General features: G+C 39.0%; 1 protein-coding gene across 2 annotated transcripts in view; it reads left to right on the top strand.

Annotated features, from left to right (window-relative positions):
* The window catches only part of RELL1 (RELT like 1), a 28,334-nt gene extending 18,368 nt beyond the window's left edge, over positions 1-9,966 (top strand). For both annotated transcript variants that reach the window (XM_067469018.1, XM_060777834.2), the window contains exons 3-7: positions 1,076-1,147; positions 1,611-1,668; positions 2,270-2,512; positions 3,280-3,502; positions 7,439-9,966. In XM_067469018.1, coding sequence (XP_067325119.1) covers positions 1,076-1,147; positions 1,611-1,668; positions 2,270-2,512; positions 3,280-3,499 — 593 coding nt within the window. In that variant the 3' untranslated portion in view covers positions 3,500-3,502; positions 7,439-9,966. The remainder of the gene's footprint in view (positions 1-1,075; positions 1,148-1,610; positions 1,669-2,269; positions 2,513-3,279; positions 3,503-7,438) is intronic.
* Positions 9,967-14,570: the final 4,604 nt, after the last annotated feature.

Here is a 14,570-nt window from a genome sequence, read left to right as displayed (position 1 = left end):
TTCCCCACAATCAGTTCCCCTAGCCTCAAAGAAACTGGTGACGGTAAACATCCTTTTGGGGTGTGTGTATGTGTGTGGTGCAAACACAGTGAAATAAAGAGTGCAGTATCTACAACTTAATTCTGTTTCCTTAATGGTAAAAATGGTTACAACATCCCCATGCTTGACGTAATTGTGTATGTTTTGTATCAGGCACTAGTCACCATCATATTTTGGACTACATAGGGGCTCCTGGCTTAGAGTTGGAGGTGGTAAAGTTTTATTGCAGGGAGAGACTGATGTTAACATGAAGAGCAAGCAGGTCTATTTGCCCTGCTTTGTTGCAACTATCACATCGTAGCTAAGTACTGTGGGTCTCTGTCAAATGCAGCTTGGCTCCCAAGTAAAGATCTTTACTGGTTCCTTAGTACAGTCAGATCAGGGTTAAGCAGAAAGAGGTTTGGCCCAAAAGCTGTTATCAAGAATTTATTTTCCTCAGGCTTGAATGCTATTTCAGAAATGAGAAAGCAAAATCTAAGTGCAAGTCAGGGTTAGGAGTGTTGTGATCTCAGAGCCTCCTGACCTTCAACTGTTATCTTGGGACTCTTTGCTTACTTGGACAAAGAAGAGAAATGGGTGTGTGCAGCATCAGCCTCTACAATTTGGTGGGTTGCCTGAACTTTGTGGATCTATCAGGTCTTGGGATAACATAACTGTTTCTCTAATTAGACTTTATCCATCAACCTTTTTAAAGAGCCCAGGCCTCCTTTCTTTCTTCAGTGATCGATCCTGGGGTGGAGACACTGACTTTGTTTATGTCTGCTATGAGCTATCTCTTAAAGGCTTACTACAGAGAGGGATGCACATCAGAGACTGCCTGCTTGTTGTATTTGTTTATTTAAATCTGCAAGTAGGAATTCAGTCTCGAATTTGCATCCCTTATGAATGTTTTTTGTATTAATAGAGGGAATTACTTTCATTTTAATGCCATTTATATTTTTGTGGAATTCTATTGTCATATAACTTGTTTCCTGTGTATTTTCTAACTTTCACTGTTATAGAAGAATGATGTTCAATTTTTTGTTTATATTTTTAGAACTGAATGAAAGTACAAATGATAATGGTGACACTGTGGGGCAAATCGTTGACTACATTATGAGAAATGAAGGTACTTTAGCTTTTTAAAGATAAACATATTGATCTGGTGGTTAGACTTTTGACTCCTTTGGGTTCTTGTTGAATTATAGTGAAGATTTTCAGACATTTAAAGCTTTTAATTCATGACATGCCTCATATTATGCACTTGAATGTATGAGAACAGAACTTGCATTGGCATTTGTACAGATAGTAAATGAGCAAACTCGTAAGAGTATGTGTGGAAGGATATATGGGAGAATGTATAGGAAGTTCAGGTCTGATGCACTAATCGCAAATTTAGAATAAATTGTACTTTTGTGACTTAACTCCATCGAAGTGTAGATAGGATTGCATCTAGAGAGAGATTTTCTATCCAAACTTCAGCCATCTTTTGGGTTATGGTTCATAAATTGGCTTCTGGCTGACTTGTTTTTGGTATTTGTGTGTATAAGGAATACCCTGAAAGTGTAAACTATTTTTTATCTCTTTTACAGCTAATGCTGATGTGTTGAAGGCCATGGTGGCAGATAACTCTGTATTTGACCCAGAAAGGTAAAAAAAAATCACGTATCTCTTTCCCAATTTGCGTCAAAGAGTATTGTGTAAAGCACATTCACTGTTTGATAAAATTACTTGGAGAAGCTGTTTCCTGAAGCTATTGTGTGGATGGGTTTGTGCTGGTGGTGTCACAAACCCTATCTGCTTTTAAATGTGTATTCTATAACAATGGCTTTTTATTTCATTTTTTTCAAATTAGTACTAAAAACCCTCCCTCAAATAAACATTTACATGACTAAAAGTACATGTGGTCTTATAAATGTATGAATAGGGTGTGTGGGAAGAGATGAGTGGGATGGGACTTGACATGGCATTCTCTTCACTAATACAAATGTTTTCAATTTAGTCTGCTAAAGAAGAAACTGGCCTTATTTTCAAAATAAGGAAAATGTGGATGTAATTTGTGTTTAAAAGATACTTCTGTATTCATTCACTCAATTTCTTTAGTAGGTGTAGATTCAAAAGATTAATCCAAAGATTTTGTATAAAGGAAGAATGTATAAGAAGGAACAGGGTGGAAAATACAGAAGGGCAATAGCTCTCATCTCTGTAAAATTCATGGTTTTGTTTTGTTTTCTTCTATCCTAAATAATAGCCCAACTAGTCCAGGGAGTCCAACTACTCCAGGAAGCCCTACAACTCCCGTTTCTCCTGTCTCACCTGGAGGGTCGAAGCATACCTGTCGAGGCCGGCATTTGCATACTGTTGGTGGAATTGCAGGGACAGGTGCTTGTACTCGCTGCAATCAGAAAAGATGGCATCTTTTTAGTCCCTCAAAGAAACCTAAAGAAGTAAGAAGAGGCCGGCATGGAGAAGTCACTGTGCTATCTGTGGGAAGGTGCGTTTATTTGGTTTCACTATCAGTAGCCCATTGCACTGACATTTCTGTATTCAGCTTCCTTGTATACTGTACGTTGTGTTTATATTGTGTATTTTGATAAGATCAATTGGCTGATCAATAAAAAACGTTTGTTCAATATTCAGCTTCTCTTTAAACAGACGGTGAAAAGGTGTTGGAAAGGTAACTGGTATGCTCTATCCTGGTGGGTAAAAGGATCCATAATTGAGTGCATGTATTGTTGGTTATCAGTAGTCAGCGTTATTAAGGAATAAAAGATTTCACTTTTCAATCTTGTTTGATTTCTTTTCCAAAATGGTACTGTCATCTTGGGTTTCTTTAGCACACATGCTTGAAGTTTTATTGAATCATTGTGAAAACCTAGTTTAAGTTAAACACCGTATAAAACAACATTTCCTTTTTTCAGCTATCCTTTTCCTTGCAATACAGACCAGAGCTAAACAGGGTTTGTTGTTCCTCCTTTCTTCTGTAAAGCTAACAAGGGATGGGAGAATCACAAATTGAATTCTGTGACTGGAAAGCTCAGCAGGCAGTAAGAAGATACATACAAATGTTTCATGATAGGGCAGAGGATTCGAAGCATACCCTCTTATCATATATCACATTTTTGTTTTTTGTTTTTTAAATCATATTAGAACCTGATTTTTGTTGACAAAGAATTACTTAGATTAAATATGCCTCTTTCTTCAAAGGGGTGTGTGAGAAGATTCAAGCCTATTAATAACTTGTGATTCTCCTTCCCCCAGATTTAGAGTCACAAAGGTGGAACATAAATCTGCTTCAAAGGAGCGCCGAAACTTGGTGTCTGTTAGCAGTGGAGAAGGTGTTAGTGGTGGAACAGCAGCGACTCCTGTCAAAGAATGCCCTAAAGGAGTGACAGTTACACCTGCTGGGAAACAGGGATCCAAAGAACTGCGTTTTACTCCTCCCCAGCAAGAACAGAGAGCTAGATCTGGTTCAGAATAACAGGTGGGCATGATAAAGACCCAAAATGGGTTCAGTATGGTGTTGATTTTAAATCAGAGTTGGAAACCACCTTCAGATTGAAGGTTCTTTTCAGGGTTGGATTACTTATTGGGGGCTGCCACAAATCCTGTCAAGCCACAAGGAGGGGTAGGTGTTACATGTATAATAATAATAATAATAATAATAATAATAACAACAATAACAACAACAACAACATCAAAACTATGTCTCCACAGCTTAAATATATGAAATTGTAAAATTACTTACTTTTATTTCCTAAAACAAATAATCAAAATGCCAAGTTATGCAGTCTTTGTCTCAATCAACAAAAAGAAACCCAGAAACACAAACTTTCTCCTTTTATTTCACATTCCATTTTACTAGCTCTTCTTTATAGAACACTATCACCTCCATTTCCTGAGATATTCCTGGATTTCATGTGGATACATTAAGCCACTGTTAATAGTGAACCCTATAATCTTCTGGACAAAGAATACCATAGAGTTGTGCTAGAAGATCTAGAAAATGCCTGGCAAGGACATTTGTTATCACATTTGGAGAAATAAAACTATGGATACTAGTTTTGCAAATGTGGGCTTGAACCATACATCTACATTTGAGTTCTTATAATTTTCAGTTGTCATCACTAAGAGAAGCGGAACCAGTTGTAACTGTTTAGAGCAGTGGTTCTCAACCTGTTGGTCTCCAGATGTTTTGGCCTTCAACTCCCAGAAATACTAACAGCTGGTAAGCTGGCTGGGATTTCTGGGAGTTGTAGGCCAAAAGACCTGGGGACCCACAGGTTGTGAACTACTGGTCTAGAGGATGTTCTGGGTTTCTTTCTTTCTTTTTTGTAGAGGGCTGAAGCTATAGAATCTCTGCTATTTAGAGCAGAGCAAAGTTTTCCACTTAAGACCCTTTTTGACTTGAGATGTTTTTACATGACCCCAAGTATATAGGTGTATAAAATAGATCTAAAAACCAAACATTTACTGATAACAAATCAGCATTTGCAAGACTTGCTGAACACACTGATTTTCTTTTATATGAAGTATAGCCAAAGTGTCTTCTGTATAGTCTAGTGTAAACACTGCACAGCAGATTCGTGTAAATGTCTGAAACAGCCAGTAGATGACAAGAGGCTGTTGTGCCAGCATCAATGTTTGTAGTGGGGTTAAGTGGAGTCGGGGATGGAGCAGCAGGTGTGTGGAATTGTTCTTCCTCTTGTTGACCTGGAAAAAATAATAAATAGTGATACTGTACAGTGATTGTAAACCCTTGAAAGGAAAATTGGACTGTGGGTGGGCCTACAAACAGTGGATTGAAGTTCTTATGATCCTTCATTTATGGCTTTGCTGGTGAGGGCTGATTGGACTGTCACCAAATAATTGCCTTCTGCTCCAAACATGGCCATTCTGTGGGGAGATCCATCCAGATGCCTGGAGCATGTTGCACCTGGCATTTGCAGAGACCTCTGGGACCATTGCGAAATCTATGTGCATGATATTCTTACACTGTGTTGAGTTGCAAGACAGTAACTGGATGCATCTCCATTCATTACAAGGTGATTTGTGGGGTGGGATTTTGATCACTGTGTGTCCTAAATTTTTACTTTTGTAGTGACTGTAAAAATAAGTTATGATGGCATTCAGTCCAATTCAAGCTATTGTATTTCCCTAAAAAGATGCCAGATATATGTGGTGTCTCTATTTACCATGGTCCCAGTTGCAGACACCATGGCACTCATCAACCAGAGGTTCCCAGAAGACATCACGGCGCTGTTTCACCATTGCCTCACCACCAGCTATTTCCAGTGGGACAATGAATTCTATGAACAGAAAGATGGAGTAGCTATGGGGAGCCCTCTCAGCCCAGTCATAGCTAACTTCTACATGGAACAATTTGAAAAACAAGCTCTTGAAACAGCAACCAAAAAGCCCACTATATGGTTCAGATATGTGGATGACACTTTCACCATTTGGAGCCATGGAGAAGAAGAACTCAACAGGTTCCTGGAACATCTTAACAGCATCCACCCTAACATCCAGTTCACTATGGAAATAGAAAAGGAAGGAAGACTGCCTTTTCTAGATGTCCTAGTCATCCGCAAACCAGATCAACAATTGGGTCACACCGTCTACAGAAAACCCACACACACAGATAGATATCTACATAAAAACTCCAACCATCACCCAAGTCAAAAAAGAAGCACCATCAAAGCCTTGGCAGACCGTGCAAAAAGAATCTGTGAACCCCACCTCCTCCAAGATGAACTGAACCACCTCAACTGGGCTCTACAGGCCAATGGATACTCCACCTCAGACATCAGAAGAGCTGCAAGACCAAGAACAAGCCACAAGAATAAAGATGAAGATCCACCCAGAGGAAAAGTGTCCCTGCCATACATCAAGGGAACCACTGACCGCATAGGGAAGCTGATGAGGAAACACAACATACAAACAATCTACAAACCCACCAAGAAAATTCAACAAATGCTACGTTCAGCAAAGGACAAGAGGGATCCTCTCACCTCTGCAGGAGTCTACCGTGTACCATGCAGCTGTGGACAAGTCTACATAGGGACCACCAAACGCAGCGCCCAGACACGCATCAAGGAACATGAAAGGCACTGCAGACTACTCCAACCAGAGAAGTCAGCCATAGCAGAGCACCTGATGAACCAACCTGGACACAGCATTCTATTTGAGAACACAAAAATGCTGGACCACTCTCACAACCACCATGTCAGGCTACACAGAGAAGCCATTGAAATCCACAAACATGTGGACAATTTCAACAGAAAGGAAGAAACCATGAAAATGAACAAAATTTGGCTACCAGTTTTAAAAAATTCTAAAATTAAAACAACAGAGAGAAAAACAGGCAGGGACATCTAATCACCTTTCATCAAGAGTTTGCTCCAGGCACAGTCAGCCCATTGTATGCTAATCAAGGTGGTCAATTGAAAAGATTCACACCTAGCCCATCTTACAGTAGCCTTTTGTCTCACCCTGGTCTTTCCACAGATATATAAACCCCCTTTTTTCCCAGCTCCAGACCTCACCCTCTGAGGATGCCTGCCATAGATGCAGGCGAAACGTCAGGAGAAATGCCTCTAGAACATGGCCATATAGCCCGAAAAAACCCACAAGAACTGAGTGATTCCGGCCATGAAAGCCTTCGACAATACATGCCAGATATAGTTTATTAATTTGCATATTCTCCATATGTTCTTTTGTCTTTATGTTCAGTGTGTATGGATATAGGTAATGTTCCTTGAATGGATAAACATTCTCTAGAACAGGAGTGTCAAACTCATTATCGTTGAGGGCCACGTCAGCCTTATTCTTGCCTTCAAAGGGCAGTTGAATCCATGGATGGAGAATCTGTGGATATGAGGGCCAGCTGTAATGATTTTACATAGTGGTCAGTGTTTTTTACTTTTTACTCCAGATGTTATTGTGTGACAATTCCCATCACTTTTTATTACTTGCCATTCAGATGGGATAATGGAAATTGCAACCTAACAGCACTTGTGGTTCTGTGGTTGAAGAAAGGTTAAAGGACATTTTGAAATGAAACCTAATATCCACAAGTCTTGTATCTATATTTAAGCCCCACTATCCTGACTAAACAGAACAAACTACAGCCTTGCAGATGTTAACTGTATCACAACTCCCATCAGCTCTAGTCATGATATCCACTGATGAGGAATACAAGAGTTGTAGTGTAGCATCGGGAGGGCTACATAAAATAACTTGGTGGGCCAGATTTGGCCTGTAGGCCTTGAGTCATGTGTGCTAGTATATAGATACTTTGTATAATGATAAAGATTATTACACCAGCTTTAATATTAATACTAAAGAATTGCTGTATATTGAAAACATATCATTTGCAACATCTACTAATATGTCTGTTTTTCTCTCTCTTCCATCACAGATAGAGGCTTTTGGAAAAAGCACAGACAATGTATTTGAAAAAATGCAAACCTTGGACACTAATATCTCACCAAAGACTTATTTGGGAATGTACTCCTGCTGTGCATTGCTTACATGATTGAATTTTTGTGGGGTTGCATCCCAGATATTTAACTTTTTTTTAGTAACTGAAAACATAATGATATTTTAGCTATTGAATTACTGTGTTATATGGTCAGCAGTTTTATATTTAAATACTAATACATTTCCACTTTTAATAAGGGGGGATTTAATGATTTTCTTTTTGAATGGAAAAAACAAAGGTCAGGTTGCCAAAATATTATTGCATTATGTTGTATTACGTTTTCCTAGAGGACTGATGTTTGTTATATTGCCCCCTTTTGGGAACGAATTGGAGGAGACCAAAGCTTTGAACTATATTTTGGACTTAACTTATTGTTATAGTAACAGTGATTGGTAAATTAAGCACTACTTAATTATATTTCTTCTGTATACTTTCCATAGTTATTATTTTGGGGTTCAAAGCAATCTATGCAGCCTATAGCAGAATATACACAGTACATTCATGGTTGCTAAAGTATGAAATACTGATGCAATCTCAAAGCAACCTATTCAGCTTTGCTGACTTGTCGATGAGTAACTATGGAACTAATTTATGATTTTGTTTTTGTGTGTTTGCATGTGTTGATCTGAGCTTCTTAATTTTGGGGACTGATAATTTCTCCAGATGAATTGTGAAGACAACCTTCCTTCTGAATTCTCCGACATATTGCACCCTTTGGAGAATTTCAAAAGTTAGTGTTAATTATGAGCTCAAGATGCATGTGAGAAATTTTTCTTCATTACTGGATTGCTGTGAGTTTTCTGGGCTGTATAGCCATGTTCCAGAAACATTGTCTACTGACGTTTTGCCCACATCGACGGCAGGCATCCTTCTGGAACATGGCCATACAGCCCGGAAAACTCATAACAACCCAGTGATTTTGGCCAAGAATGCCTTCGATAAGTCACTGTTCATAACATTATGTTCCCATGATCCAAGAGATTATGAGCTATGCTAGAACCAGTTGACTTCCAGTATAACTCTTTTGCATATTTAATACATCTTTGTATTTTCAGTTTAGCAGAAATTAACGACTTGAGCATGTGGAAATTTGGTTAAAGTATGGGAAATTGGCAATGTGTTTTTCATAAAAGATGCTTGAAGAAATCTTTAAAGGACAAGTTTTGAAAATGATGAATCTGGCCAAAATCCCTCTTACTTAACAAGTTTGAAATATAAAATCAGTGTTTTTCATTTAGTGCAAATTGTGTGGGCCTTGAAACCAGAAACTTTATCAGAATGTCAATCTATTTTAGACATAGTTCATTGCTTGCTTGATGAGAGAAAATATATTCCAGAACCTCACATGAAAAAGAGTACATCTTGATGTGATATCTATTTTTCCTTGGCAGAACAGCAGCGAAGCATTCTGTGACACTAAGCATGTTTGGTCCTCATTGATCTGCTTTGGGCATTTTTGTTTAGTAATTTTTCTAAATACCTTTGTTGTACTTCTGCAAAGCAGATTCCCAGCAGCCTCTAAATACTACACCTTTGTGGGTAGATATTACCATTTTATTTATGTAATTCTGAACTTTGTATCTAGAAGATATGATGACTTAGTCACAGTTAACTTCCTTTGTTGATTTCAGTGAGTCTTAAGCCCAAGTCCTACACATGCATATTTGATCCCCGATTGACTAGAGCAGTGGTTCTCAACCTGTGGGTCCCCCGATGTTTTGGCCTTCAACTCCCAGAAATCCTAACAGCTGGTAAGCTGGCTGGGAGTTTACAAAACACCTGGGGACCCACAGGTTGAGAACCAATGGACTAGAACTATATAATTGACTTGAAAAACCCCATGTTAGACATATTACAGGATTTTTTACCATTGTGAAATGCATTTTAAAGATACAAGGGGAACTGGAAACACTATTATCCCTAGAAAGCACTGCTTCTGTGACAGAGGCCAATAATTAATCATGAATCTTTTATCATGCTTTTGTGCTACACAAAGCATAATGGATGTAAAAGCTACAATTCCTACTCTAGAGGCCAGTCTTTGTGTATAAAGTTTATTTTGGTGCAATCCTGACTGTACAATGGAATTTGTCAGTGGATGAAACGTTGTTTGAAGCAAATGATTTATCCATCATTCCAGGACCCCCTTGCAAAATCCATGATCAGCTAGATCAAACTGCACTGACCATCTGTTCGAGCAGCTTTCATGCATAAATCATGTATATACCTTTTTATCCTGTTGTCAGAGCAGATTGTGCAGATTGTTCATATGCCTCAGATGAGTGTAGCATGGTCTTCTTATAACACAAACTACTGTATCATCATGATTGTATGACGTGTGACTTGCCATAGTAAAGGCAAAATTCCCTTTTTACAAGCATGTGCATTAAATGTATTTTAACAATACGGTTTGTATGAATATTTTGTACGACTTAAAAAATAAAAACGACAAACCCCTTTTTAAATGCTCTGCTGTATTGTTTTCTTTCAAGCCAGATGTCATATTCTTCATATTATAAAATGTTGTAAGTCTGGAAAGGAGATCTGGTCCATCATCAAATTGGATGAGACACCTTTCCTTAGGGCAGGCAAGGCATAATGCACGGGACATTCATGCATTTGAGTTCTCTTTCCAAAATAATAAAGGGCCTAAATGAGTTGTGAGAATGCTTTGTTGTTAAGATAGAAAATGTGTGTGAATAATGGGGGTGTTTGTTTGTTTGTTTATTTACTACATTTATATACCGCTTTTCTTACCCTGGGGGGACTCAAAGCGGTTTCCAACAGATTCATGGCAAAACCTAACATAAAACAACAGTAACATACAACTATCAATTAAATCTTAAAACATAACTACATTTAAACATTAAAACAAGGGGTTAAAAACATCAATATGTACATTAAAATCACATGATTGAAAAGCATGGTCCAGGACGTTCAAGTATCAAATAAAAATTGCACATAATCTGTGTTCGTTTCTTGTCCTGCTGACTGCCCAAATGTTTGGTTCCATAGCTATGTTTCTGCTTCCCCCCCCCCCCTGTTGGGAAGGGCATTCCATAGACAAGGCACCACTACAAAGAAGGCCCTGTCTCTTGTCCACACCAGTCGTGCCTGCAAAGGAGGTAGGACCGAGTGCAGTGCTTTCCCAGATGGTCTTAACCTCCGAGATAGATCATATATAGAGGGACATACGTTTGGGCAGATAAGCTGGGCCGGAACTCTTAGGGCTTTATAGGCTAAAGCCAGCACTTTGAACTGTGCTCAGTAACAGACAGGCAGCCAGTGGAGCTGGCATAACAGAGGGGTTGTGTGTTCCCTGTATCCCTCTCCTGTGAGCAATCTGGCTGCTGCCCATTGGACCATTTGGAGCTTCCAAACAGTCTTCAAAAGCAACACCACTTAGAGCTCATTGCAGTAGTCTATTCTGGATGTAGCTAGAGCGTGGACTACAATCACAATGTAATTGTGATTGTAGAAAACTTCTGCATTTGGCTAATTTTTCTGAAAGAGCAATCTGACAGTTTTGCAGGGAGAAAGGTTCTGGTACATGATTTCCATGTGTCTCATGTTATACGTGTTTTTATGTATAGATTGTAAATGGGCCTAATTCATTTTTTAAAATATATCAATTTTAGGTGGTATGTACTTGCTCTCTGTGATCCTATTTGCGTAAAGGATTTGCTCATTGTTGTGCCAGACAAAATGTTAAGCTTATTACATGCTACAGTGCTTTTTGCAAAAGGTGTTAAGTTTGGGGGGAAACTGTGCCTAGTTTCTCTTTGTGAAACCACCCTTCTGTACAGCATGCAGCGGTTGTTGCTTTCTGCTTTCAGTTTTGATCTAAAAATTGTATAAAGCAAATATGATCATTCCTTGATAATATCCCTTCTTTAATCATTATAGAAATAACTACACAATTCTAGTAAGTCTAAAGTCTATTTACAGTTCTAATATAGCCATATTTCCTTACTACTTTCTTTTTTTCCTTACAAAAGAGCTATCAAAAAAACTGGGCTGGCCTTAGGAAGGGAGAGCGAGCTATAGAAAGCACAGCAACAACACACTGGTGGTTGTAGAGGTATGACAAGAATTGAAGTATTATAAAAAGCTTGTGTTACAATTTTACAAAAATGGATTCCTTCTCTGTCTCTCCTGTTTCGTATAGAGAAGATTTACATAGACGTTGTGATTGAAGTCAAAAGTGAACTGATAAAGTCCTTGGCAACTTGTGCCAGTGTAATGCAGGCCTGAATGAATTCTATCCAGTACAAGATTACACATTTATGTGTTTAGCCTTCACAGATTTGATTATTCTCAGATTATTTACTGCCATCTCCACGGCTGCCATATGCAGTTTTTTTCTAAACAGGGACTTCAATTGCACTAGGATCCATCTTGAGCTGTATTCAGTTAAGACAGGCTTAGGGACCTTCCACACAGTCATATAACCCAGAATATCAAGGCGGAATAACCACAATTATCTGCTTTGAACTGGAATATCAGAGTCCACACTGCCATATATCCCAGGCCAAAGCAGATAATGTGGGATTGTCTTCAGCTGTGTGTAAGAGAACTTAATCAGCGGTCAAACCTTTGGTTTGGGAGGAAATCAAACTGAGTATGGCCATTTGCATGTTCCCTTACCTGCCCAGCATTTACTTGGCTGGGCAGAGAGAAGGGGATGGGATCGGAGTGAGAGGACACATCTGTTTCTTTGAGTGCTATTTCTGGGAGAAAAGTATATAAATAAGATAAAATCCTTCTTATAAATGGATTGGGAATTGCAGTCCTCCAGATGTTGGATGCAACTCTCAGCAAGTGTGGTTGATAATGAGGAATGCTAGGTGTTGCAATTAAACAACATGCAAAAGGCTACTTCCCATTTTGCAAAGCAGATATAAAGATCCTTTACTAATGTGTATACCTTTTTCATTAGGTTTAGAATATCCTATCTCATTCATTCTTGTTAGCATACAGTCAACTAACACCAATTGCAAATGAGAGACTTCCAAGTCATTTTGTTATTATCAGCTCTGTTCAGATCTTCCAAACACATAGTTGAGTTGTTCTTCATTCATGGTTGAGTTGTTCATGGTTGAGTTGTCCCCCTCGATGGATTGTCACCTTGTCGTGGTGAGGGGTCTTGCATGTTCCAATGAACTTGCAGATGCAACCACTGGTCATGCACTCCAAAGAGTGGCCACAGGGGAGATTCCAGACCAAGCACAATCCGAAGACCCAAAGACCTCAACGGCAGAGCAGGCAGAGGATAACATGGTATATGTTACAATGGTTGTAAGGTGGAAGAAAGCTGCAACAGATTGAGAAGCCACAGTTGTCGTGTTAATCATGCCACTAGATGGGACCTCACTCTGTGTTGACCAGCTGTGCACCGACCTCCACACATTAAAAAAACTCACACACCGGTCTCTTCCAAGAAAAATAAAAAGAAACCAACCTTGAGCGCTGTAGCTGGAAGTCAGCTGTGACCAGCAGTGCTGTAGAATTTGAAGAGGCATGAATGGTGGGCGAAAAAGAGAAATGTGTCAAGAGGAAGGCGCATCAAGCCAACCCTGAGTGGGACCGTCTTCCACCTGGAAACTGATGTCCTCGCTGTGGGAGAGCATGCAGATCAAGGATAGGGATCCACAGGCACTTATGTACCTACTGCCAGGACACTGAACTTGGAGGACAATCTTGCTCAGACAATGAGATATCACCTAAGTAAGTAAGTAAGTTCTTGATTTGAGTTGTTGATTTATTTATTGTTTACATTTTCCTGTTGGCACTGAATGTTTACCATTGTGTATGTTGCTGTGAACTGCCCTGAGTCCCTTCAGGGAGATACGAGGGGCTATAAATAGTTTCATTCATTTATTAATTCCATTTCATTGTGTCTATCTATCTATAATGGTGTATCTTTCTTTTCCTACTGTTTTCTACCTTGCCAAGCATTGTTGACTTTTTCTAAGTCATGGTCCATCTTCAATATGACATCTCAGTTTAGCCACTTTAGCTTCTTGTTCAGGCTTCATTTGTCATTTTGGGAGTTCATAGTATCTGTAGAACTCTCTTCCAGCATCACATTTCAAATAAACTGATTAATGTCTATAACAGAGCTTCCCAAACTTGTCATGTTAGTGACACACTTGTTAGACATGCATCCTTTTGCAACATGGTATGGATTTTTTTTCCTTTACACTTCTTACATACTAAAGTTCTTGCGTAGTTTCCTCTGTAGCCGCTCCATCTGATTTATCACAAACATCATTGTCAACAGATTTTCTTTTTTTAATTACAAACTTATCAATTTTAGTGGTAATTATTGCAAGTCAATCAACAAATTGTGCAAATAATGAACGTTTCTAACTTGAACAACACCAGCACTCTACTTCTGTAGTGACAAAGCCTCTCTGGAGGTTTTTAAACAGAGACTTGATGGCCATCTAGGGGTGCTTTAACTGTGATTTCTTGCCTAGCTGAAGGGGGTTGGACTAGATGCCCTTTGGGGGTCCCTTCTTCCTCCTTGTTCTCTTCAGCATGGCTTTTGTGGGGGCAGGAGTGGAGGGAAGCATTTGTCAGGCAACAAACCTAGGGACTGCAGGCAACACACAAGTGTGTTCCGACATACAGTTTGGAAAGCTCTGTCCATACAATTGCAAAGTGAATGTCCTTAGACTTATTCATGTCTTAATTATTAATGTCTTTAAGAGCCATGTCGGATCAGAGGTTTAAGACAATACAGGAATGGGATAATGTGTTGTATCTTTGCCAGTCACAAGCAATCGTCATTCTCATTTCAATTTGGCTTTTAGGAAAAGAGGAAATTGGAACCATGTAAAGGGTAAATTGTCAGAGAAGTGCTTTTTTTGTATTACACATTCCATATGCGTGGGCATCACTTTCTAAATGAAATGGAATGGAATGAATAAAAACAGTTTCACTGGAATCTTGTACTATCATTTCGACAAAGAATATTGATTTGTTGTAGGTTCAGGAGGGATGAATGCACCTGCAATTTTCTTCCCTAAAATATTGTTATGATGTCTATTAGTTGTGTATGACT

Source organism: Anolis sagrei, chromosome 5 (genome assembly GCF_037176765.1).
Source record: "Anolis sagrei isolate rAnoSag1 chromosome 5, rAnoSag1.mat, whole genome shotgun sequence".
Classification (NCBI taxonomy): Eukaryota; Metazoa; Chordata; class Lepidosauria; order Squamata; family Dactyloidae; genus Anolis; species Anolis sagrei.
The sequence above is the reverse complement of the archived record's forward strand: the minus strand, read 5'-3'. Positions and strand labels throughout refer to the sequence as shown.